Raw genomic sequence first — 23,514 nt, forward strand, 5'->3', positions numbered from 1 at the left:
CACTGGTCGATGGTGTGTATTTTCCTGGATGGATTTACGATGAGGACTGTTTTTGAATATGTTGAATGTGTGTATTTAGAAACAGTTTGATCCTGGAGAGTGTATTTTCCACTTTGTTCAAGTGTTTCTCTGTGCTTGCTTTCCTTCGTTGTCTATCAGTCGTGCGATTTTTCAACGCGTGATAGCGCTCGTTGAGCAATGTCCAGACATGCCCAGACCTGTTCTGTCATATGATGCATGCTTTGCTTTTGTTGATGCACGTAGTTTGGTGTTTTTTCTTTTTGACAAGAAACATTCTTGTTGAAGCACTGTCTTGATGATGACGCCCTTGATCTGAATGGGAGAAGCGCTAGCATGATTCTTAATAATTTTGCGATTAAATTAGTTCAGAAAGTAACTGCAAGGGGGACAGGTGCGTGGCTTTATTCAGTTATCTGCCTGGTTCTTAGATGGAATAGACATGCCTCACTGAGCTCCTCGTATTTAGACATCGATGGTTGTTAGGATATTCTGTTCTTCCCTTATTTTCGTAAGTCTATCTAGCCATTTAGTAAGTGTTTGGGATTAAAATGCTTAACTCCTACGATCATCTTTCATGCATGGTGTTGTGTGCTTTTCTGCAGTAGTTTTTCTGTTTCTTATGCAATCATTATAGTAGAATAAAGGAAATAATCTTGGGATAGTCATTCAATAAATAACAGGTCCCCTGTCTAGAGTGCAGCCGTACGCGCCCTTGAACCATGCAGCTGCATGCGTGGGTGATGACGTCGTGCCGCGCAAAGAAACGAGAGCAGAAACCGAAATGAAGAAGCAATCCTTTGCCGTTAGGAGCGCGCGCAGGGAAAGGAGAGAGCGAAACCGAAACTCGGTGCTGCAGGGGAGCGCCCGCGAGGGGATGACCGCTCGATGCAAGCCGGACGGCCGCGGCGGCGCTGAAGACGCTAGGAGCGCGCGTGCATACGTAGCACCCGTAGAGCGGCGCTTGCGTCAGTCCAGCACTGGCTCTCGTTGAGAGAGGAGGTGCGGTCGGTCGCCCCGCCAGGCGCCCACAGCTCCCCATAGAGCCCATAGTTTGAGATAATTCAGGCAGCACTGGACATACGACCAATGAAAATGCGTCGTGATGCCTAGCAGCCAACCAATCAGCAACCTCTCTGTTTGGCTCGGCTTTCGGCCGGCCCTGGCTGCCATTGACTTCTACTGGTTTTCATACCTGGCGCCCGTTATTCCAAAATAACTAAGACATTTTTGATAGGCGAAATACATATTTATTGATGCAACGTATAAACTCAAATGTTTGACTCATATATTCACCGTGCGTACAGGACGTTTCGTTCCTTGAATAGACAGCAACCAAACCAAGTTCGAACTTGCAAAGCACACATACAGTCTACTTCTGGAGGTGAGCGAAGTCCACGAGTGCGTGCGTTTCACAGATGAGCATCTTCTTCTCATTCTGGCGATGCACCGTAGGTCACACAGTCACGGGAAATACTTTTGTCGTTACGAACACTCTCTTCTTAGTCACTGTATTTGAAAATGCGACAGCGCTCGAAAGTGTTCCTCAGGCGTCAGCTCACCAAGCATTCCAGTTCCGACCCGGCAAGAATGTCCGTAGGTTGACACTTTATCGGAGATCAGTACATGGCCAGAGTCACTATAGCTCACGAACAAACCCGCGCGTACACTTCCTCTTTGGTCGTTGTGGTCAACCTACATCGGCGAGCCGCGGAGACGCAGCGACCTTGCTTGGAGCTGCCCGCCTGGCCGACTGCCCAGACTGCCCGCGAAAAGTGAGCTGTCAGATATTTCGAAACTTTATCAACCAATCCCGGAGCGCGCATCCTCCTTTGGCCAATGGGCATCCGTCATGATGCCTGATGATGTAATACCACGTGACTGTGACGTGATTTTATTTTTCTACTGCCGCAAATGCGGGGAGCTGTGGAGGCCTGGCCCCGCGTCAGTTCAGGGCTGGCTGTTGACGGCAGCGGATGCTCCGTCGCCGCGGGGAAAGGTGAGTCATTTGCCGTAGCCTTTTTCCCTATGTTTGCACATTTTTTACCGCGCTCGTGTTACGCCTTTTCTCCGTGCTGTCGCATGTTTAGCATTTGCTGTAGCGGTTAGGCCTTTTGCCCGCATCATGGAACTTGTTTGGCAGTGACTTCCACGCCGTTGAGTTTCGTAGCGTTGTGTGTCTTAAGCCTTTTCTCCGTGTTTCGCATGTTCAGTGGTGTGCGCCTAGCATTTTGTGGTTGTCATCTTGTGTTAGCTGTTGTACGGTGATGATGCGGTTCGGCCTAATTGATCACCTTAAGCCTTTTCTCCGTGCTGTCGCACGTTTAGCATTTGCAGTAGTGGTTAGGCCTTTTCCCCTGTGTTTTGTACGCGGTCTCGCATGTTTAGACTTGATTAGCAGTGTCTTTCTTGTTGCAATTTTTACCCGCCGCTAGTATTTTGTTGGTCTCTGTCTTTCTCTCATAGAGCTATGGCGGTGGCGCCATCTGGTGTTATGCCTTGCAACTAGGTGGCCACCCATTTTTTTTTTTTTATGGCCACTGGGTGCCGGCAATGCACAGGGTGGTGTAGACACGAGATAGATGCCCCCCCATTTATTGTGGTAACTCCCTGGATGGTCCAATTACTGAGGGGGGTCCTAATTAGCTCTAATTGCTAGTTTAATGGTGTCCACATTCTCTGTGCGGCCTTTAGGGCCTTGTACGTCATGTCAGTCAGAAATTCGACCTTCGCCAGTGCTGTCGCTTCCCATGTGAGGAAGTAATCCAAAAAGCTGAAGTAGTCCTCATGGCACCTAGCTACGATGAAGTCGTCGGCTGCAAAGTGCCGAGAGCATACAGTAGAAAAGCCCGTAGGTTGCAATGATTCATTCGTGCCTAAATAAATATAAAGGCGATGATTATATGACCACGAGCAGTATTTAACCGTTTGTGACTCAAAGGGCACGATGCCGCGCAAGAACCAAGAAATTGCTATCTTTTCCTGCTCACGTGCATGTGGACCCCTAGACACATTATTCAGTCATTTCAAGTAGCGTCCGACTGATCCTGGTGAAATGAAATTCCTGAGCCGCAATGCCCCTTCTTTGACTTGCAAAGAGGGACGGTGCAGTGCACCCTAACGTAGGAAGGAAGACACAGTGAAGTCTGACTTCAGAAATTGACGAGGGCAAGTACACTCCGCCATGCGAAACCATGCTCTCGACATGTGATCCGTCAGCTCGGGGGCCCGTACCGAGCGCTCCAAACACGCAGCAGCCAATCTGAAAAACAATTTCTGCGGCGCTGGGGAGAAGCGCGAGTGTTATGGTCGTATCAGTATGTCTTGTTAACACTACTAAAAAGCGAACCAAGCCTGCGTAAGATTAAGAGCACTTGAAAAACAACTCTAAATACGGCGTAGCGTGCACATGGCGTGGATAGGATTATCGGTATCTTCAAATTCATTGTGAGAACGGCGTTTGCTCCGCCTTGACACAATAACTTAAAACAATAAAACGTAGACGTTTCACCATCTATTCAGGCGGCACCCTCAGTACGCAATGAGCAGAAGGTGAATAAATCAACCTACTTATCTAAAAAGTGTTAAAAATTGGGCTGTTTGGTGACCCATTTAGATGGTGGTTTGGTTTTAGATTGCGATTTGCCAGCTAGTGTTTTGTTGTCCGTCCTTCTTTCTGTGTTCTGTGCTAGCGGTTTTATCCACTTATGGCCAAGGAACCTTGGTAGAAAGTATAGGTTGATTTTCTCTTTCGGCTCGGTGTACTGAGGATGCCGCGTGTATGGGTAGTCCCATACAAAGTCTGCGCTTTATTGTTTTATGTTATTGCGTCACGCCGAAGTAAACACAATTTTTTACAGTATGTATTGTTCCGGCTTTTGAAGTATTTTCTCAACTATAAGTGCATTGTTCGAACACAACGCTCCTGAAAACGCCACTGACGTTCACAGAAACCATTATTACGTGTGTACAGTGGCGTAGCCACAGGGGGGCTCGGGGGGCGCGAGCCCCCCTTACCTGCCACGGACCGACCCACGCAAATCGTGCAAATCCGAGGAGAAAATAATATATGGGGTGGGAGGGGGGCCAGAGTGATGATCGCGGAAGTTCTTGCAGTTCATGGCGTCTATCTAAGCAGCACTCTTGAATGGTTTTCAAAGTATGAGCTTTCCAGAATACTTCCAATCGCGTGACACCATCTCATTGATCATGACAGGCTATACATGTAATCGTATTGTGAACGTCCAAATCAACTATTTTCGTTCCTTTTTTTTTTTTTGCATCCGCACTTTGCAGTGTGCACAAGTAAGTGTGCTTCTCCCCTCCGGGGGGGGGGGAGTGGGGCGAGTTTTCGCATCGAGCCCCCCCCCCCTACCTTGGAGGTCTGGCTACGCAACTGCGTGTGTATATTTGTAACTGCTACTACTTCGGAGGCTAGCCTAGCGCAAAACCACGGTATAAACGTATGCACAGTTTCTGTGTCCCGTCATAGCTATCGCGCGATTTTTGAAATGTTTGCGCCGTTGCGCGAAAAGGAACGGACGGTTTTGAGGGAAAGTGTGCTCCAGGAAAGGAGAAGGGGGGCGTGCCGATATGTATCTTGGGGGACCCCCATGGATCCGCCCATGATGTGAACCGTATATAAAACGCGGTACTGCTGCTCAAAGCAATGATCACATGCGCTTCGCCTAGGTAAACTTGAAAATTCCACTTCACTTGCCTTGGATGAAGCAAAGCTGAATGCACACAACGACCTTTGTCATTCCTTTCACAAGAAATGTGGTTTAGGGCCCATCCAGCTCTCTCTGTTTATGATGCATTTCTGAAGATGCGCTTCAAACAGTTTGTCCATGGGCAGGAGGGCAGAGGGAGCAAGGGGACCGTTGCCCCCCCCCCCCCCCCCCAGAGCTCCAAGTTAACTGGTAGAAATTGCCCTTCTTTACATGCAAGTGGTCTTGATTTATGCTCAGATGTCCTCATAAATACCTGAACCTTACGCGCCAGATCTGCTGCATATTAGAGGTTTCAAAGTGTCGTCATTCTATTATCCGACTAGTGTCTGTTGGTTGAACGCTTTGCTCCCCCCTTTGAAACTCTCTGCCCCTCCCCCTTGGAAAAAATCGTGGGAAAGCACATGTCTCTCTCCGTTCTTTTCTTTGTTCAGATGGTGAATTAGTGGAAGCACAGCTGTAAGCCCATTTTTTGTCTGACCGGGAGTGCATGTGACTGATGTTTAGCGCTGCTGTGAGCATGGCAGATCTTGCTGGAACGCATGCTCCAATCCAAACACATGATTCTGAAATATGTGCCCTTATAAATGGCGATAGCTTTTTTTTCCCTTCAGGATCCAGATGAGGCCTACCCAACAATACTAACAACAGAAAGCGTGAATTCGTGACGATGGTGACTACTGTTATGCCTGTACTGGGCATGTACCATGCACTACGCGCCCTCCATTGAGCTGACACTGAGTGCTTAATGTAAGTGAATGAATGTCATTCGTTCTCTTTTTGTCTTTTCCGGTGAATATGTACTAAGTTTGTGTATCTCTGCAATAAACAGTCGGCCAAGAACATTGCCTTTAGCTTGGCTTTTTGTAGTATATGTCGCACATATCTACAGACCATCTTGCACAGTCCACTGATTACAGAGCGTTGCAGGCACATAGGCTGATATGCACCAAGCAACACGCACTCGTACATTTTGTAGTAAGCCACGTGGATGTGCCCTCCATGCAAATGTCTGTAAAGCAGAGTGAAGGAGCAAGCTCCAAAGAAGCCAGCTCAGACGCTCGAAGTTCTCCTTCTTACACTTCGTCTTCTACTTCGTTTTGACCATCTACTACAGTATTCCTTCTTGGGGTGTAAAGGCACACCCCTTGTACAGAGCACTGCGTACCAGCACTCGTAATACTGCAGAGCGCACCAGGGGCGCACTGCAGGTACACCACCTTCGGAGTGTACTCGCACACCTACAGGCAGAGAGCCGAACCTGAATCGAAAACCGCTATTATTTTTAGCCGAACCGGAACTGAACCGAAACAACTGCTGCCATCTTCCGCTGAACCGGAACTGAACTGTTAAAAAATTTCGGTTACCGGTTCAAATAACGGTTCACACCTACCCAAATTACCGACTGTGGGAGAAATTTAAATTACGCTACGTGAAGTGTGACTCATGTATGCCGACGACTTTCATATGCCACTGTGGCATATCACTGTGGCTTTAAGCAGCGAACAGACGTGGATAAATGGAGAGAGTACAACAGGATGGTGTGGGGAACAGAGGGTTGGTGTGCGTCCTGGGCCGACTTCAGAGGGAACTGTGCAGCATTCGTCAGGAAAGACTCCTGGAAAACCCAGGGGAAACCTTGAACAGCAGAACTGCCGGTAGGATTCGAACCCACGAGCTCCTAATCTTCTTCACGACTATGGCTACCACCAGCGAGCGGACGCTTTTACCCACTCGGCCATGTCGCTGGTCGGCAAAGCTTGTATCACGTTATCCCTTTCGGCCCCCGACATGAACAAACATGAGTGATAGACGTATTTCACACTTAAAGTCACTCCGGACTCGGAAAACAGCGCTCATTTTATTTCGTCCATGAAAAGAAGGTGCCTCAAGGGTTCTATACGCGAAATTTCAATCCTGTTTACGAACGCTGTGCATTTCTGTCAATTTTTGAAGATCTGCTGAGCCCCCACAAGTTTCGATGATGCAGGGAGCGGGTTACGTAATCATAAGCCCACAAAATGAAATGATGTCATCTTCTGGAGATGGCACTCGTCTCCTAGCAACGACGCCGGCGTCCGGGAAGGGTCCCGTGGTGGAGAAGTCACGTGACACTGATCGAAAGAGGAGGAAATGGGAGAGATGGTCTTCGTCCGCCTATGTGGTTTCTCAAAGGTCGGAGCGGTCGGATGATATGTCACGTGGGACTCCGCTAACGAAGTGCAAAATGTGAGCCCCCCGGAGGATGCGAAGGGCAACAACGGTGCCAGATGAGAGCCGGGCGATTCGCCGGAGCCTAGCATGACGTCACAGTTCTCAAAAATAAAAAATAATTTTTTCTCAAGCTTTCGCGTCATGTAAAGCCAAAATAGTTTGCAGGAATGTAAAGTGAGACAAGAAGATTTCAGTAACATAACTATGGTAGGATTCTGAAGACACGAGATTTAGTCCGTAGCGGCACTTTAAACTAACTCTCTTGTGCACATGGTACACTCCAAATTAGGTTTCGGCATGGTTTTGGAAATTGTTTTTTGTGACACTCACACAAACGTGTGGGCCTGGACTCAATGCTGCTTACTTGCACCTAAAGATGCAGCTAGGATTGATGTGGATATGAATAGGTTGTGAGCACAAAAAACCTTATTTACATTGTTTCCAAGATAAATATGGTTCTACAAGCCGGCTGAAGCTTGTTCTTGAGTGTGAAACTGTGAGAGTGAATCTGTTCAATTCGGCCTCACCGTCATTGTCATGAGCCAGCAGTGGCACCGCTACATGCTTATAAGCTCGCGCCACGTGCTGTTGTGCGTTCTTTCATCGTACGACGTTCATCATCATACGTCGTTAGTCTGTTGGATCCTTGCTTTAGCTCATTCGGCACTTCATCACCCAAATCGCTAGGTATATATCTCAGTCATTTTATCATTGTATGTATCATACCAGAGTGCTAGTAAACTATCTGTGTGTTATCCAAATGCCGTATTCCTGAATCTTCTTTTGAGTTTGGCCGATAGCCAGCGACATCGGGTCCGTCATCGACTCTTATCAACATTCTTCACCCCTTTCCCTTGGTCTATCTTGCCTCACAAAACAACCAAGTACAAGTTGGCATTGCACTTTCCATTGGCATTGCAACTCTCTCATCCCCTTCGACAACAACAAGCATTCTTTCCCGGCAGTTCAGCAGTCACCACGGTGCTCCCCCTATGAGTTCACTATAGTCAGGTCCAGTTGTCTTCACCCAAATGCTGTAACATTACATCATTTGGTCACGTGTGTCCACGCCATCCTTGTTGGTACTGTACTGACTTACCGTGTATTCACACGAGCGTGTTTTCTGACGGCGCAGTGACTGAAGGAGCGAGAGGGTAAATGATAAGGCGCTGAGGCTACGCCCCTCTGGAATGCCTATGCAGATAGTGTTCCAATGTGCTGTCAGGTCACGGACACTCGGCGCACTTCGCGGCTAAAAGTATAGAGGCGCCACAGTAGATTGACGAAAGCGCCCTCATTTCGGTGGGTTGCTATGATCGCGTCAGCAGAATTTGATTTCGTTTGCAAACTGTTCTTAATCTTTGATAAGGGTTCACCACAAGAATGTTTACTGAAACGAAAATCACCTCTGTCTTGTTCGAAAATTTATTATCACGTGACCTATGCTCATGGCCAATCAAGCAACAGGCGAAACCGAAACTTCTGATGCGCGCGCTGTATGAAACCGTTGCAACGGCCCTCCGTTGGTGGCGTCGACTATCCGCACTCGAGAGCAGGTTGCGTTCTTTGCTGTTCCGCGCGAACACGGTGCTATTCACGGAAAACAGTTTTTTTGCCAATTATTATGCCTTCTGGACGTGGTGGACACGTCTACTGTTCCGCTAAATGGTGCAACAATTCTGGAAGAGGACCACCAGGACTGAAGTTTTTCCGGATTCCTGTGGATGAAAGGTATGTGCCGGCATTGTGAAACAGCTGTACAGACTATGCTTATTTATCGATTGCGTAGTTGATTGTTGCGTTGTAAATCAACGTATATCTTACGTAAATTAGCGTTGTATTTTGTATGTAAGGGAACTTGTGTGAAATTGTTCCGGCTTTGAATTCCGCTTTATTTTATCCGCAGGTTTATTTTATCGCCTTTCTCACCTACAAGTTTCCTCTTCTTGTTTTCTTGCTTGTCTGTGAGCTACCACCACTACCACATTTTTTCGATACCCAGGTTCGACAGTTGGCTTCTGTATGCGAACAGGCCCGACTTGTTAAGCAAACCAAGGGGTCAAGTGCACAACAGTTACAGGTTGTGCTCTGCGCACTTCCTAGAAGCAGATTATATGGATCTAGCTCGCACTCGACTGAAGAAGCCTGCTATACCTAGAGTCCCAGTGCACAAAGATGGACTCAAGTTTCTTGCGTCACACGTGGTTGATACTCATCACGATGATAACGTAAGAAACTCTGCTATTCATTGACCATCGCACAGCTATTAAAAATATTTGATCCGCAAAATATTCATCGACCCTGTGATTAAACACAAGGTGAAAGAAGGCTTCAGCAGGGCCCTGAAGAAGAACAATCTGCTGGGAATATCGGCGCCTCCTGAGACTTTCTATTATGTATATTCAAGAGGGCGGCGGGTAATGACATGACGCTTTTGCGGCGATTGCGCTCATTTCGTTTTTAACTGATACGTCAAGTGAAGGTAATCCTTGCGTTAGGTGCAGCGGCAGATCCGGACCCTCGGTTTGGGGGGGGGGGGCGGTTTCTTTTGCGGAGCGCGTAGTGGGGGAGGGGGAGAGGGAAATCTAATGTATAAACTGACGTTTTGGGGGGCGATCGCCCCCCCCCCCCTGGATCCGCCACTGGTTAGGTGTCAGAGGGTACATTGTTGTAACGCGCACTGGTAAAAAAAAATATGTTTCGGGCAAAAGTAGGTTGTGAGAAGGTGCTGTGATCCCTGAAATCGTTGATACGCCAATCCTAATTCTTTTGAGAGCTGAGACACGCTCAGTATTCCTTCCCGTAGTGTGTTGCACGGGAAGAAATGCTTGAAGTAAAAGCGTAACATTCATTTACACTTTGATTTTTGGTTCTCGCATTCCTAAATACAAAATTGGTCACGAAACATACTAAACAAGTAAAAGGAAATGCTTTCCATACTTAGTAATATTACCGCTTATAATGCCAAAGTCGAAAGACTTGCGGCGCATGATTTAATTTAATTCTTGAGCGACCCTTTGCATGAAAAAAATAAATAAAATATTCATAGTGAAGCATGGTTGCTCTGGGAAGGGAAAGTTGTAAAAAGAGATTTCAGGGCTTAAACTTTAAGAAAACACGTCTTAAACAAATCACATTGTCTTCTCTCATAAGAAAATATTATTATATTCTATGTTCCTTAAAATTATTCCTTGTAAATGCATAGTAGCAGTTGCCTCAAAGTGTATCACCTACCGTCTCAATGAACACAGTGTTCATAGTTTCAACCTTTTGTTTATCCTTTTGCAACAGGAGCATGCCATGGCCCTACAGCACAGTCGTCAGGACTTGCCTTGCTAGACCATTCGGTGGAAACTTCAATATACCATAAGCCTGGGCGAGCTGACAATGATGGTATGTAGTGGTGTGTTCTCTTTGGCAAACCATCATATGATCATGGAATTGGTTTTGACTGAAGACACTCTTTGAACTCCTCAGCAATGGACACTGACTCTGAGGCATACCGGGCATCCAAGGAGGTTGACGGCGATTCATCAGTTTCCATTCCGGCTCAAGTCATAATGCCGATATGCAAAACTAGTGTTACAGATTCAGCCACTGAGAGCTATCCGACATCAGACGTTGAGGTAGTAGTGGAATGCACAGGTAAGTATTTTTAAGCAGTACACGTTGACTGCATGCTACTTCTTGCATGCACTACTTGTAGTATTGAACTACGGTATTGATGATGGTGCTGCCAGTTCAACTGGTTCCACTTCGCAACCAGTCGACCCCCAGGAGGTCAATGGTGCTTATGTTATAGCTGTGGCTAAAGCTATTTTCCTCACCATTTGTTAAATGCAACAGGTACAAGCTCCAGCATATCTACGACCACAGACGGAGTCTCAGAAGGTGCAGCAGATACAAGCTCCAACATAACTATTCCCACAGATTCAGCCCAGGAAGGTGCAGCAGGTATGTACGCACATCTCAACGGTAAACTATACTCCTAATTGCTCCTTATTACATAAACTGTAGTTCTTACTTTGTGCTATTTTGTCTACCAACAGCTATGGATGTGAGCACTGTCATTCTCCCACAAAGAGACTCAACACGGGCCACTTCTCAAAACAATAGAGGAGCAAAGACGCGGAAGTACTTTAGGAAGTAGGCGGAAGCCCCAGACAGAAAGACGAATAGCAAGACTGCAAGAGAAAGTCAACAGGTACCGAAAGGCCCTGAACAGACTCAAAGCCAAAGAACAGCGGACCAATGTCACAAAGGAGGACTCTCTACGTGTGCTCAAGGGGTTTGTCCCCAGTGCTGTCTATACTCTGCTATGCTCTCAGGTGGCCCTATGTTCTGTAAAAAAACAAGGAAGAAGATGGTCCGAAGAAATGCAGATTGCACTCAAGTTATATTTTCATGGGCCCAGAGCATACAGGTTTCTTGCCTGTGTGATGACGCTGCCTTGTGTCAGGACAATAAGAAGGTGGTTGTCACGTATCCGCATGAAGCTTGGCATCATTCCTGGCGTCATTCAAATCATTCAAAAGGCAACAGAACACTGGGCTAGACGTGAAAAAGCCTGCTGCATTCTGTTGGATGAAATGTCCCTCAGCGAAGTTCTTCATTATGACCCAGGAGAGGACATTAGGGTTTGGACATAGGATTGACATAGTAGGATTTGCTGATGATGGCACAGAGAGGACACCACAGATTGCAAACGTCGCCTTGGTAATGTTGTTGTCTGGGATATCACGACAGTGGGTACAGCCAGTTGCCTACACTGTTGCTTGCAATGCTACATGAGCAGAAACTATGCAGAGGCTCTTGCTGGAGTTAATTGTCAGGTTGAGGGAAGTGGATGTTTGGGTGAAGGCCGTGATATGTGACCAAGGCGCAAAAAATGTCTCCCTCGCTAGTCGTCTCAACATCACTGCTGAGAGTCCTTTCTTCTCAGTCAATGGTGAAAACGTATTCTTTCTATTCGACACACCACATCTACTCAAGTGTGTGCGGAACAATCTCCGAGCCCATCAGCTGGAAAAAGACGGAGATATCATTGACTGGTCGTACATTATTTCACTGCACAAAAGCTCGCTTGCACCCAACTTGACAGACAAACATGTCTACAAATCTGCATTTGCAGATATGAACGTCAAGAGAGCAGCGCAGGTCATGAGCTTTACTGTATCAGTGGCCATTCTAGTTCCGATATCTTTCAACGAAATCCCAGCCATAGCAAAGCCAACAGCGGAGTTCCTCGAGAGGATGCATGTACTCTTCGACTGCATGAATAGCTCCTCGGTGAGAAAGAGTGGACAAAAGAAGAGATACGCACTACCTGAGACGTCGGAACACATTGCTCTCCTCGAGGAATATCTGCAGTATATAGCGAAATGGAAATTCAGAAGCCCACGGCAACCACACACAATTGAAGGCTGGCAGATCTCCATCAAACCAGTTCTCCTCCTGTGTGAAGACCTCCACAAGAACTTCTCCTTTCCGTACTTACTGACACGGCGACTTCAACAGGATCCATTGGAGAACCTGTTCGGAATACTGCGTCAGCAACACGGGTGCAACGATAACCCAAATGTTTTCCAGTTCACCGCCGGACTGAAACACATCTGGGATGCCAAGTTGATGAGATTATCAAAAGAAGGGAACTGCGAAGACGACACTTCACTTTTTTTGTCCGAACTTGGAGCTGTGACCACTGCGACAGCTTCGGCTGAAGATCCGATACCTGCCAGTACGGAGGTGCCGCATCTGGTGAAGGTTCAAATCCTCTGAATGTTGCCGGGGACAATGCTTGCATTGTTGATGAAAATGTGATTTACTACCTTGCTGGGATCATTGTAAAGGACTTTCTTGCTGAGAAAACGGACAACTGTGCGTGTGAGCGTTTTTTAAAGCCGGAGGACAGTGAGATGTTGGCTGGTACACATCAGTTTCTGGCCATGCTCAGAGCAAACGATGTACCCGGGGAGGTATTTGGTGACGTCACAATACCTTCTGCGAACTGCTTTGAGCTCATTCAGAGGATGGAGATGTTTATCGACCTGATTGGGTCAGCTGCACATCTTCCACATATCTGTAAATACCTGTGTACAGCACTGACTCTCGAAACTGATATATTCTGCAGCTCTGTGTGTCAGGACAAATTTGTAAAAATTTTTACTCTTAAGAGACTAAAATGGCATCTCCGCTTTGTGAACCGTTCCTTGAAGGCGCAACGGTCAAGGTACTCTTCAGCAGCACGCAAGATGCGAAAGCTTTCCTCTGCACGCAGGACTGCAGGTGGTCAAGGCAAAATGGTGCTACTGGAAGTGTAGACGGAGTGTAAGCGGACTGAGCTGCTGCTTTTTTAAAAGCATCTGTTAACTTCATTTCAGGGGTATTACAAGCTGTTTCCCTCATTTCTCGTGCTTTCTGCATGAGAGAACTGATGTTCTGAGGCTGCAACAACATAGAAAGGACAAATACATAAAAAGCCTCAAATTGCCTAAGAAATTAACGATGAAAGATGGAAGTCACTGAAAAGGTTAGCCATCTGTAGGACTCGAACCCACATCAATTGGTAGAGCCCTGGACCGGTAATCCAGAAGATGTGGGTTCGAGTCCTACAGCTGGCTAACCTTTTGAGTGACTTCCATCTTTCATCTTTCTGCATGTCTTTGAGGTGTACATATTCTGAATTGCTAACGTAATGTAAAGGTTTGCCGTTAGGCATCATTGCAATGATCTGTTGCTGTGTTGTTCCTAACCCATTAAGCTTGCAGTGTATAGGATAATTCAATACTGTTGTACATACTTCCCCATGTTATCAGAGCGTCAGTTCATTCTAAAGTGCCAGCATCACTGCCATGTTATTGTTCGTATATATACCCCACACTGTCTACTGTCTAAGCACCAATTTTTGTGTAAGCTTACTTTCAAGTTTGCATTATATCATGTGTGTATGTTTTCTGAACATTAGTGTTTCATGCGTGAAGGATCCTGTTTCCATGCGCCCATGCATACCTACGTTGTCTGGGCATAAATTTCTCTGAGATCACTTTCAATTTTGCAGCGCGAGATGAGCGTTTTCCTTATGTATAGTGCGGTTATGCTAAGCTGACTTCCTTCCCAGAAAAGAGATTGCTGAGCACTATTTGCCACACATAATTCCGTCAGAGGCGTGAGCTTATCCCAGTGGCTGGTCACACTGGTTACATTCCATAGTTTTGTTTACATGCCGTGCACGTTAGAAAGGTGCATAAGGTATGCAGTGCAGTGCGGTGCAGACCCCCTTTTACACGCTGTTTACGGGCTGAGCACACCGTGTTCCACAAATGGGCACCTCATCGCGCCCAAATGTAGTGACAATAGTCTTAGTATGAAACAGTCACCCCTGTTTCCGATAATCATAGTGGTGCCGCTATTTTTCGTCCAATGAATATTTCATAAACACCAAAGAACGACTGAATGTTCTTCCGATTCACAAAGCGAAATCTCGCACAAGCAGCAAGATTTTTGAGTTACATGCATCGCGATATTAACCTACCGGAGAGCTGTGAAAGTAGCGGTGAATTTTTACTTTTATGTCAATTGCTGCCTGAATGTTACCAATTTTACTGTATTGCCATTTCGGAAAAGAACCACATCGTACCGGATGTAAACAATTGCAGTATATTCTTGCAGGTACTATATATTTCTCATCAAGTGAAAATAAATGCGCTGCCTACGAACTTGCTGTTTGCATTGTTGTTTTCAACTGACAAAATAAGTAAAAAATCAGGCGAAGCGCAGCCTACTAACGACAACGCGCCATGTTGGATATGTGTGGGCAGTAACGCACAAACCCAGAGGTCCGCGCACTATTTCATACCCCCGTGCCAAAACTGCGCACGCTCAGAAAGACCCACCCTCCGCTTGGGGCACTACTGAGCTGCAAAAAGTGGCTCCATAGGGTCAACGGAAGTGTCCCGGGTCTGGTGCTGTCAGCTCAGATGCCGGGGATAACGTTCGCGCTGCGGTTGAAGGTTGCAGCATTAATTTTATGTGCACGGCGCTTGGTACGCAATGGACGACAGAAAGCGAAAATTGGTGGCTTTTGCTGTTCTCATTGACGATAGTGAATGCTGCCATGAAAAGAAGTGGTTAAGGAAGATATGGAAAGAATGGGTGTTTAGGAAAGAGCACGGTCTGCAAAATAGCCTTCTACGGGAGCTACGAGACGAGGACCCATGTGCCTACCGCAAGGTTTTGAGAATGGATGCGGCCGCTTTTGAATACATTCTGCTCCGCATAGCAAAGCGCATAAGGAGAGTATAGAGATGAATATGCGGGACATTATACTAGCCAGTGATCGTTTTTCCGTAACCCATCTGCAACAGGTTCCTTCGAATTATGTGCGCTTAAACATGCCTCTAAATGCATAAAGCGTTCGTAAATAAGACTGAGCGGTAAAGAGTGTAGGAGGGAGTGCTATGAAGGCTGTGTGTCTTCATTTTCTACCGTGACGCCGCAGCAGTGTGACGGTGATGAGTGTGATCTAAAGCAGGGACGGCTGTGGCGTAAAGGTCGCACCTTTAGAACACAGTAAAAACAGCTTCATCGCATAGCACACTCTGCGCCAACCATTGCCACCAATAATAGCCCTGGCTCACTTCTGATTGGAAGACACAGTAGAGCGTACACCTTTTTGTCTTAATGGTGTGTGTGTGTGTGTGTGTGGTATTTCTGCCGCACGTTCTGCTAAAGCAAGAAGCCTTGTCCTCTTTCTGCAGAAGGCAGGTCTTGCTCCAAGACCCATGTAACAGTTTGCTCCCCCCGAGGAGCTCATGCACCCTCTACGCATCTCTATCCTCCATCCGGCTTGCTTCTTTTCTTCTTTTTGCTAAAGTCGTGACGACGCCCACTTCTGTGTGGAAAACAACGGCGAGCCGATCCTGCCATAACCCCCCTCCCTTGTGTCAATTCGATTATATGATAAGTGACACAAAAAACCGTTTGCCCTCCTCTCTCTTCGAATAAGAAGGGATGATCCTATCGCTCGTGGCCATGGTTGGAGCATAGCCTGCTATACCCTGAAGTTCAGTTTTTAGAGTGCAGAAATGGGATGGTTCAGGTACGATCCCCTCCTCTGGGAGCTTATAATTCCTGCGTTTCATTGGTCCCATTGCTTTAGGCGTTGGACAGGCCATGCTTTTGTGTCTACTGCCTTCGTACACTACTCATTGCAGTAAAACGTTCATCGCATATACCGGTGGCATAGCGAGGTAGAGTTCACCACCATGAACCCGCACCGTTGGTAGTGCAATTAGAACGGGCGAAGAACCTCTCTTGGAAATGATCCTCTCCCACTCAAACAACCCTTATGATCTTTCCTGATCTTTTACAGTCCCATCAGTACATATAAAATTATGGGACAAAACGAAATTTACGAATTCGCACTTTTTGCATATCGCGTTATATAAGAAGCTTCCCCAGTGAATAATTACGAAATAATGCTATGGCAAAGCGAGACGCTATAACGTAAGTTCGTCAATATGTTGCATTTTTAGCACTACCTTTATCCAGATTTAAAACACGTTACTTTGAAGCGCTGTGGCAGTTCCCAAACTTTGTGACCGCGATGGATGGCAAACACGCAAAAATAGTGAAACCGAGGAAAACTGGCTCCGTTCATTACAACTGTTCGTCCTCGTTGGTGCTTGTAAGGACACAATGTATGCACACAGTGGCCTCCCGCGAGCGCACTGGAAGACGTGATGGTGAACACAGGGTGCTACGTGTAAGCTTGTGTAATTACAGCCCTAAAATATTATAGCATTACACGGTTAATTTATGATGCAAGACAACTATGAACATGCGCGGCCTCCGCAGTGGCCGGCTCGTGGATTACATTTTGAGTCCCTTTGGCTTACCTGGCGTGCGACATACTGCTCACACATTTTCTCGTTTTTAAACGAAACTACCAGCATCCTGAGCCGATACGTTTCGGTTTGGAATGCGAGCACACACTAAGAATATTTACGCCCATTTAGGTGTTGAAGGGGTGTATTTAGCAATTTACACCTTACACCCAAAAGCAGAACACCTATCCAGGTGCAAAGATGGTGTACTGTACAGCTTACACCCCACAGTCAAAATAGCAACACCTATCTTGGTGTAAAAATGGTGTACCGGGAAACGCACGAGCGGCGTCAACCGTCTGCGGAGCAACATCCTGCGAAACAGGGACGTCCACTTGATCAGAGGGGGGACAGTGGCTGTTACCACTTGCGATAAGGCTGCTTTCCATGCACATTCGAGGCCAATGTCAGCCATCCACCCCTGAGTGAAAGTGCCCATTTCCGGTTTCCATTTCCATTTGACACTGCTCGCACGTTTTTGACCGAACCTGTACACCACTACTCATTCATTTATGCAATTTGTTTGCCCTAGGTTCTTACAGAGTGTAATTAGGGTAACGACAGCGAACTTCTCGCTTAAAATGGAAATAAATGAAGTATATAACTGTAAAAGTTCATGCTAAGAACAGAAGAAAAGAAAGAAACAGTACTAAACACAGAAAAAAAAAAAGAAAAGTGCAATCAGTTTTCAGCACTCCTGTAAGCTGTGCATTGCAGTTTCTAAAATTCATTACAATGTTACAAGACTCCATACAGGGCCGCTTGCGCACACAATGAAAGGAGTGAGTCATACAGCTTACTAATAATATTACTGCGTGTGGAGACGAAATAAAAAAATGTGAAGCAATGGCATACCAGTAGTGACACATTTTATTATGACAATGGATCGCCCTTTAACGTGCATATTAATACGTATCAATATGAACATATCCCTGCTGACTGCTGCGTTTAACTTTTAGCTCATGCAAAGTGATTTTTGATGAGAAAATGACCCATGCTTCCTGTACAAGCTGTGTCTAGTCAGACACTCTCAGTGTGATGTCTAGACAGAAAGTATCCGTTTAAACTTTGTGTCCATGCCTGAATAGTCAGGAATAAATTAATATATTCAAAATGCATGCCAGCATTTTACTTCTACCAGACGCATGGTTGTCGGTCCCCTGGTGGATGCACGCATAATGGTAGCCTGCTATGAGTAGTAGTGGATCAGCTCAAGAAGCCGGCAAGTCACACAGTCATCTGGACGCCATTAATTAGCAATTAGAGCAATTTGGAACCCCCCACATTAATTAGGGTCATTCAGGGAGTCATTACACTAATTGGGGAACGTCTATCTCGTGTCCAGACCACTGTGTGAGTTGCCGGCTTCTCGAGCTGATAAAAAATAAAAAAATATATAGAAATAGAGTGGAGAGAAGGAGTTTAGTTGAAGATCAACGACGACATCTTGAAGAAAGCGGTCCGGAACGGCTGCTGATCGTCGCTGGGTGACGGAGCACAGAGGCAGGTTGCAAAGCATCGCAGCTATGACCACCAGTTCCGGACATCCTGTGACGTCAGCTGTGACGTCATCACGGCATGTCTGGGCAAGTTAGGACAGCTCTGGACATGCAAGGAGAAAAACACTTGTAATACAGAGGCTGGGAAAGCAAGAGTATGCAAACCATGAATAGCTAACAAGAAAATAGAATTAGTTACACAACAAATGAGCCCACCACAACAGGAGCGCAGAACGATGCGACTGCTCTATTCGACAGCCAGGCAGAGAACTGACTCGTAATGGGTTTTTTTCTCCTGTATAAAGCCCCACAGCTGCAACCCCTAGCGGTTACTTTCTCAACTAATCTCACAACAAAATTATTAAGAATCACGCCAGCGCTACTCCCGTTCCCAAGGCAGAAGAAGATAGAAAATGGCGGGGATGCCCGGACAACAGCAACCAGCACCCGACGTGCACTGGCACGAAAATCGCAAACAAAGCGGGAAAAAAGTTGGCGAAAGCATTAGTTACACAACAAATCACCTCACCACAGCAGGAGCGCAGACCGATGCTACTGCTCTCCGTGACAGCCAGCCAGAAACTGAGCGAGCGCGGGGAGCGCACGTCTGCTTTCCGCGACAGCCGGAGAGAAACTAACTGGGGCGCCGCTCCGCGGCCGCTACGCATACGCGCTCCTAGCGCCCTCTGGGGCGACCACCTCCGAGAGGCTAAGAGTGAAGAGCATTCCTGTGCCCCCTGCTGGCCGTTCTCATTGGTTGTGAGGCTAAGAGAGAAGAGCATTCCTGCGCCCCCTGCTGGCCGTTCTCATTGGTCATGACGTCATCCTATTGTCTCAGAACTACCCTGTTCTTTTCCATTAATGCTCCTTTGGTCAATCTACAATGAAGCCACAGTATGACGTCATCATGCACCTGCGTGGCTCAAGGACGCGTACGCTCTAGACAGGGGACCTATTATTTATTGAATCACTATCCCATGATTATTTCCTTTATTCTTCTATAACGATTGAATAGGAAACTATTGCAGAAGAGCACCATGCATGAAAGCTGATCGAAGGAATTCCAAAGTCTTACTAAATGAGACTTGCAAAAGAACAAAATATCCTAACACGTAACTCCATCAACGGCAAATAAGATAGGCATTCAACAAATCAACACAGAGTACGGGTAACCAGGAGCGCAGAACTCAGGGCAGCACTATCGTCAAGACAACAATGTTCCTTGTCAAAAGAGAAAAAATACAAAGCGTCAACAAAGGAAAGCATGCATATTGGGTCATGTCAGGACACGTCAGGACAAATCGTACGACTGCTGGGTAACAGAGGAAAACAAACACTTGAACAGAGTGAAACAGACACTCACCATCATTTTTCCCGTTCACAGCATTCCCTGATTGTAAATCCGCTCGTCACAAAATCCACCTGCATCGTCGAACACCATTCACCAGTGACGAACCACACATCCGCACCCCATCAGAGGCAGACAGAACCCCACCGAAGCTACGCTCTTCCACTGACGGCCAACGCAATTACCAGGAGCAGAATTTGCGTGTCCAGACCCGTCAGTGTCCAAGAGAGAAGTGAATCCTTGCGCCCCCTGCATGCCCTCATTGGTCGTGACGTCATCCTATTGTTTCAGGGTTACCCTGTTTTTTTCCACTAATGCTCCTGTAGACAAGGTCAACCTGAAACAATGGTCTCGCGGTATGACGTCATCATGCAGGTGCGTGGCTCAAGGACGCATACGCTCTAGACATGGGACCTGTTATTTATTGAATCACTATCCCAAGATTATTTCTTTATTCTACTATAATGATTGCATAGGGAACTATTGCAGAAGAGCACCATAGACAAGAGGACATTGTTTGCATTTCATTCCCAAAGTCTTACTGTACAGGGAAAAAATAATGGTTCAGCAAGACATGTCCATCCCAGCCGAGAGCCATGCAGCTAACTAAATGAATCGCAAAATTATTAAGAATAGCTCTACTCCCATTCAAGGCAGCACTATCGTCAAGAATATTTCTTGTACAAAAAGAAAAAAAGCTACATGTAGAAGGAAAGCATGTCAGAACAGGCCAAGGCATGTCAGCGCATGTTTGTCAGACAACGAGGGGGAAAAGCGAAAAGAAACAAAGAAGGAAACCAGCATCAAACTATTTCTAAGCACACGCACTCCTCTTATTCAAAAACAGTGCTCATCATAAATCCGTCCAGGGCAATACACACCATCTTTCTATTGCTACACTTTTTTTCCAGTGACGGTCAATGCATTGCTACAGACTGCGTGACGTCATCACATCCTGTCTGAAGAAGAAGACAGCGGCAAAGACTCCTATCATTCATTGAATCGCAAGATTATTTCCTTTGTCCTACTCTTAATGACATTGATTCTCTCATTAAAATTCAACAAAAAAGCACCCCGCATATTAACGATTTTCACCCCAAAGGCTCATCATGGTCATTAGAATTACAGTAAACTACCACTGCTCTTTTAAAATAATAAGTGAGACCACTCAACATCACCTCCAGACTTATGTAATACATGACCCTTTCTATGCTCATACATTCGTTGTCTGAGGCTACACCTGCGAGCAAAAAGGCGCGGAAGCCGGGGGGCAAAGTTCCATTCGCGCATTGCGAGCAAAAAGGCGCGAAAGCCGGGAGCAAAGTTCCATTCGTGCACGCCAAAGCACAAGACAGAACGCCTTTACGGGAACACGATGGCATTCGTATACTATATTAATGATTATTGCATTGCAGTTTAGAAAAACTACTACAAAACTATAATTTTAGGAGTCCATTAAAATTCTACTTTCTATGGAAACTATAATTGCCCTATTACTTGGATCGCTATTAATGAAGCGCTCCAATTTTTTCTCTCTTCCCATTTCAGCCTTGTCATGCAGTGAAGCAGACTCACATCCAAAATAATTAATTTACACTGAGGGTGCCGTGCTTCAGGAATTCCCATCCTGCGCTCAGATGTAAGCATTTCTTCACGGATACCTTTAACAGCTGACTTCCTCAACATACCGAGCTCCTAACAGCATCTAACAAACAATCAGAGAAACCCTCTTCTCAGCTGCACCATGCGACTTTCTTCTGCGTAAAATCGGTGATCTGAGGAAGAGAGCAGCGAAAAATTGCGCGCACTTGTGCTTGACTTAAAAAACCTGAAGCATATGCTAATAAACTAAGAAAAAGACACTCATGTCTGGTATCTGATAGTGCCACATACACAGACGCATTACCCTTGCGTAAAGAAAGCACAGGACAGGGATACACAAATTTCCTTAGGTGAGCAGGGAAAAGGCTTAAGACCTCAGGTCACCTCACATCGCCACGCGGCTAGCTCAACATGACACCAACAACATACTAGCAGCGGGAAGAATTGCAACACTGCTAAACAAGTCCAGACATGCCACGATGACGTCACAAATCAGGAAAAAAGCACACGCACACACGCACGCACAGACGACAACGCAAAAAACACACGGAGCGCTCAGGAATAATCGTAGCGTTACCGCACGTCGCTACGAAGCTCAACGTCTAACACAAGATGACAGCAACAAGATATTAGCGAAGAGAAAAAATTGCAACACTACTGAACAAGTCCAGACATGCGACATCGCATACAAAACACTGCTCATCGGGGAAAAGGCCTAAGCCTGCGGCGGATCACCATAGAGCATACACAACTTCATTTTTCTATTTTGCGTAAACTAAACGCGGTTTGCTCGGATAACGACATACAAAGTTTCTTAGGGAGCAGAGAAATACAGGAATTTCTACTCCGTGCTCAGATACCAGCATTTCTGCTCAAAATCCCATGACTGCACAATTAAGACTGCTTACTTCATCAAGATATCGAACACCCAACAAAATCAAACAAACAACCCCACTTCCACTGATGGAACACTATTCAGCTTTTACCAGGAGGCTTTCTTCTACATAAAAAGTACAGAAAAAGAGAAAAGAGCAGCGAAAAATTACGCGCACTTTTGCTCGCATAGCTATAAAGAAAAAATACATAAAATAACGACGCACACACTAATAAACTGTGACAAAGACCCCCATTTCTGCTATCAGATAATTATTGCATAATGCTAAATACTCATTTGCATTGACCCTGCGTGAAGAAAGCACAGGACAGGGATACACAATTTATCTTAAGCGAGCAGGGAAAGTCACTTCTACTCGAACAGCTTAATACCATAAAGTCTGAATTTTTGCAAAGAAAATAAAGCTTGAACAGCGCTACGAAGGTGACAGACACATACTAACAAACAAACAAACAAACACTTCTATTCATTTCTATTGATAAATGCGTAAACCACACTACGAGGACAAAGCACACTGCTTCAGGAGAGCACATCAAATGCAACGCAACAGGACCGGCTCTCATAAAATAGCCTACCCAAAACAAAGACTTCACCAGGTTCGCGAGGCAATTCCATTAAAAACGCTCTCGATCTATCCTACAGATAGCAATGCAAGCGCTGCTACCCTTATTTTTTAAACCACTATTCCACGCAATATTACATAAATGTATCACTCGTGTCACATGAAAAGGCACGCACAAAGAACTTACTTGTCAAGTGGGATCCCTGGTTCAGAAAAGCGTCCGCGCGCACACACGGACGCACACTCACATTTTCACACTCACAAACACAAAGTCTATTCTCACAACCACATAAATTCACCTTATTCCTCAGGTCAATAATGGTGAAGTCTTTGTTTTGGGTAGGCTATTTTATGAGAGCCGGTCCTGTTGCGTTGCATTTGATGCGCTCTCCTGAAGCAGTGTGCTTTGTCCTCGTAGTGTGGTTTACGCCTTTATCAATAGAAATGAATAGAAGTGTTTGTTTGTTTGTTAGTATGTGTCTGTCACCTTCGTAGCGCTGTTCAAGCTTTATTTTCTTTGCAAAAATTCAGACTTTATGGTATTAAGCTGTTCGAGTAGAAGTGACTTTCCCTGCTCGCTTAAGATAAATTGTGTATCCCTGTCCTGTGCTTTCTTCACGCAGGGTCAATGCAAATGAGTATTTAGCATTATGCAATAATTATCTGATAGCAGAAATGGTGTCTTTGTCACAGTTTATTAGCGTGTGCGTCGTTATTTTATTTATTTTTTCTTATGGCTATGCGAGCAAAAGTGCGTGTAAT

At 45.9% G+C, this 23,514-nt stretch overlaps 1 protein-coding gene and 1 long non-coding RNA gene across 2 annotated transcripts; one reads left to right on the plus strand and one right to left on the minus strand.

The window, feature by feature from the left end:
- The first annotated feature begins 1,932 nt into the window (after positions 1–1,932).
- Positions 1,933–11,112, plus strand: LOC135398491 (uncharacterized). The gene is made up of 5 exons (XM_064629892.1): positions 1,933–2,017; positions 10,254–10,355; positions 10,440–10,607; positions 10,809–10,916; positions 11,012–11,112. Exons 1-5 carry the CDS (start codon positions 1,933–1,935, stop codon positions 11,110–11,112), a joined length of 564 nt encoding a protein of 187 aa, XP_064485962.1.
- A 6,586-nt stretch (positions 11,113–17,698) lies between these two features.
- On the minus strand, positions 17,699–23,006 carry LOC135397855 (uncharacterized). The gene is made up of 3 exons (XR_010423807.1): positions 22,940–23,006; positions 19,709–19,767; positions 17,699–18,448 (listed from the first exon to the last, which is right to left on the minus strand). It is a non-coding gene; the product is annotated as an uncharacterized LOC135397855 (long non-coding RNA).
- Between the last annotated feature and the right edge of the window lie 508 nt (positions 23,007–23,514).

Source organism: Ornithodoros turicata, chromosome 6 (assembly GCF_037126465.1).
Source record: "Ornithodoros turicata isolate Travis chromosome 6, ASM3712646v1, whole genome shotgun sequence".
NCBI lineage: Eukaryota > Metazoa > Arthropoda > Arachnida > Ixodida > Argasidae > Ornithodoros > Ornithodoros turicata.

Excerpts from the sequence above, each read along its gene's own strand:
- LOC135398491 (XM_064629892.1), top strand. The coding sequence starts at position 1,933 with ATGCGGGGAGCTGTGGAGGCCTGGCCCCGCGTCAGTTCAGGGCTGGCT. Across the intron at positions 2,018-10,253 it reads CTCCGTCGCCGCGGGGAAAG|GAGCATGCCATGGCCCTACA; the intron begins GTGAGTCATTTG and ends CTTTTGCAACAG. Across the intron at positions 10,917-11,011 it reads AGCCCAGGAAGGTGCAGCAG|CTATGGATGTGAGCACTGTC; the intron begins GTATGTACGCAC and ends GTCTACCAACAG.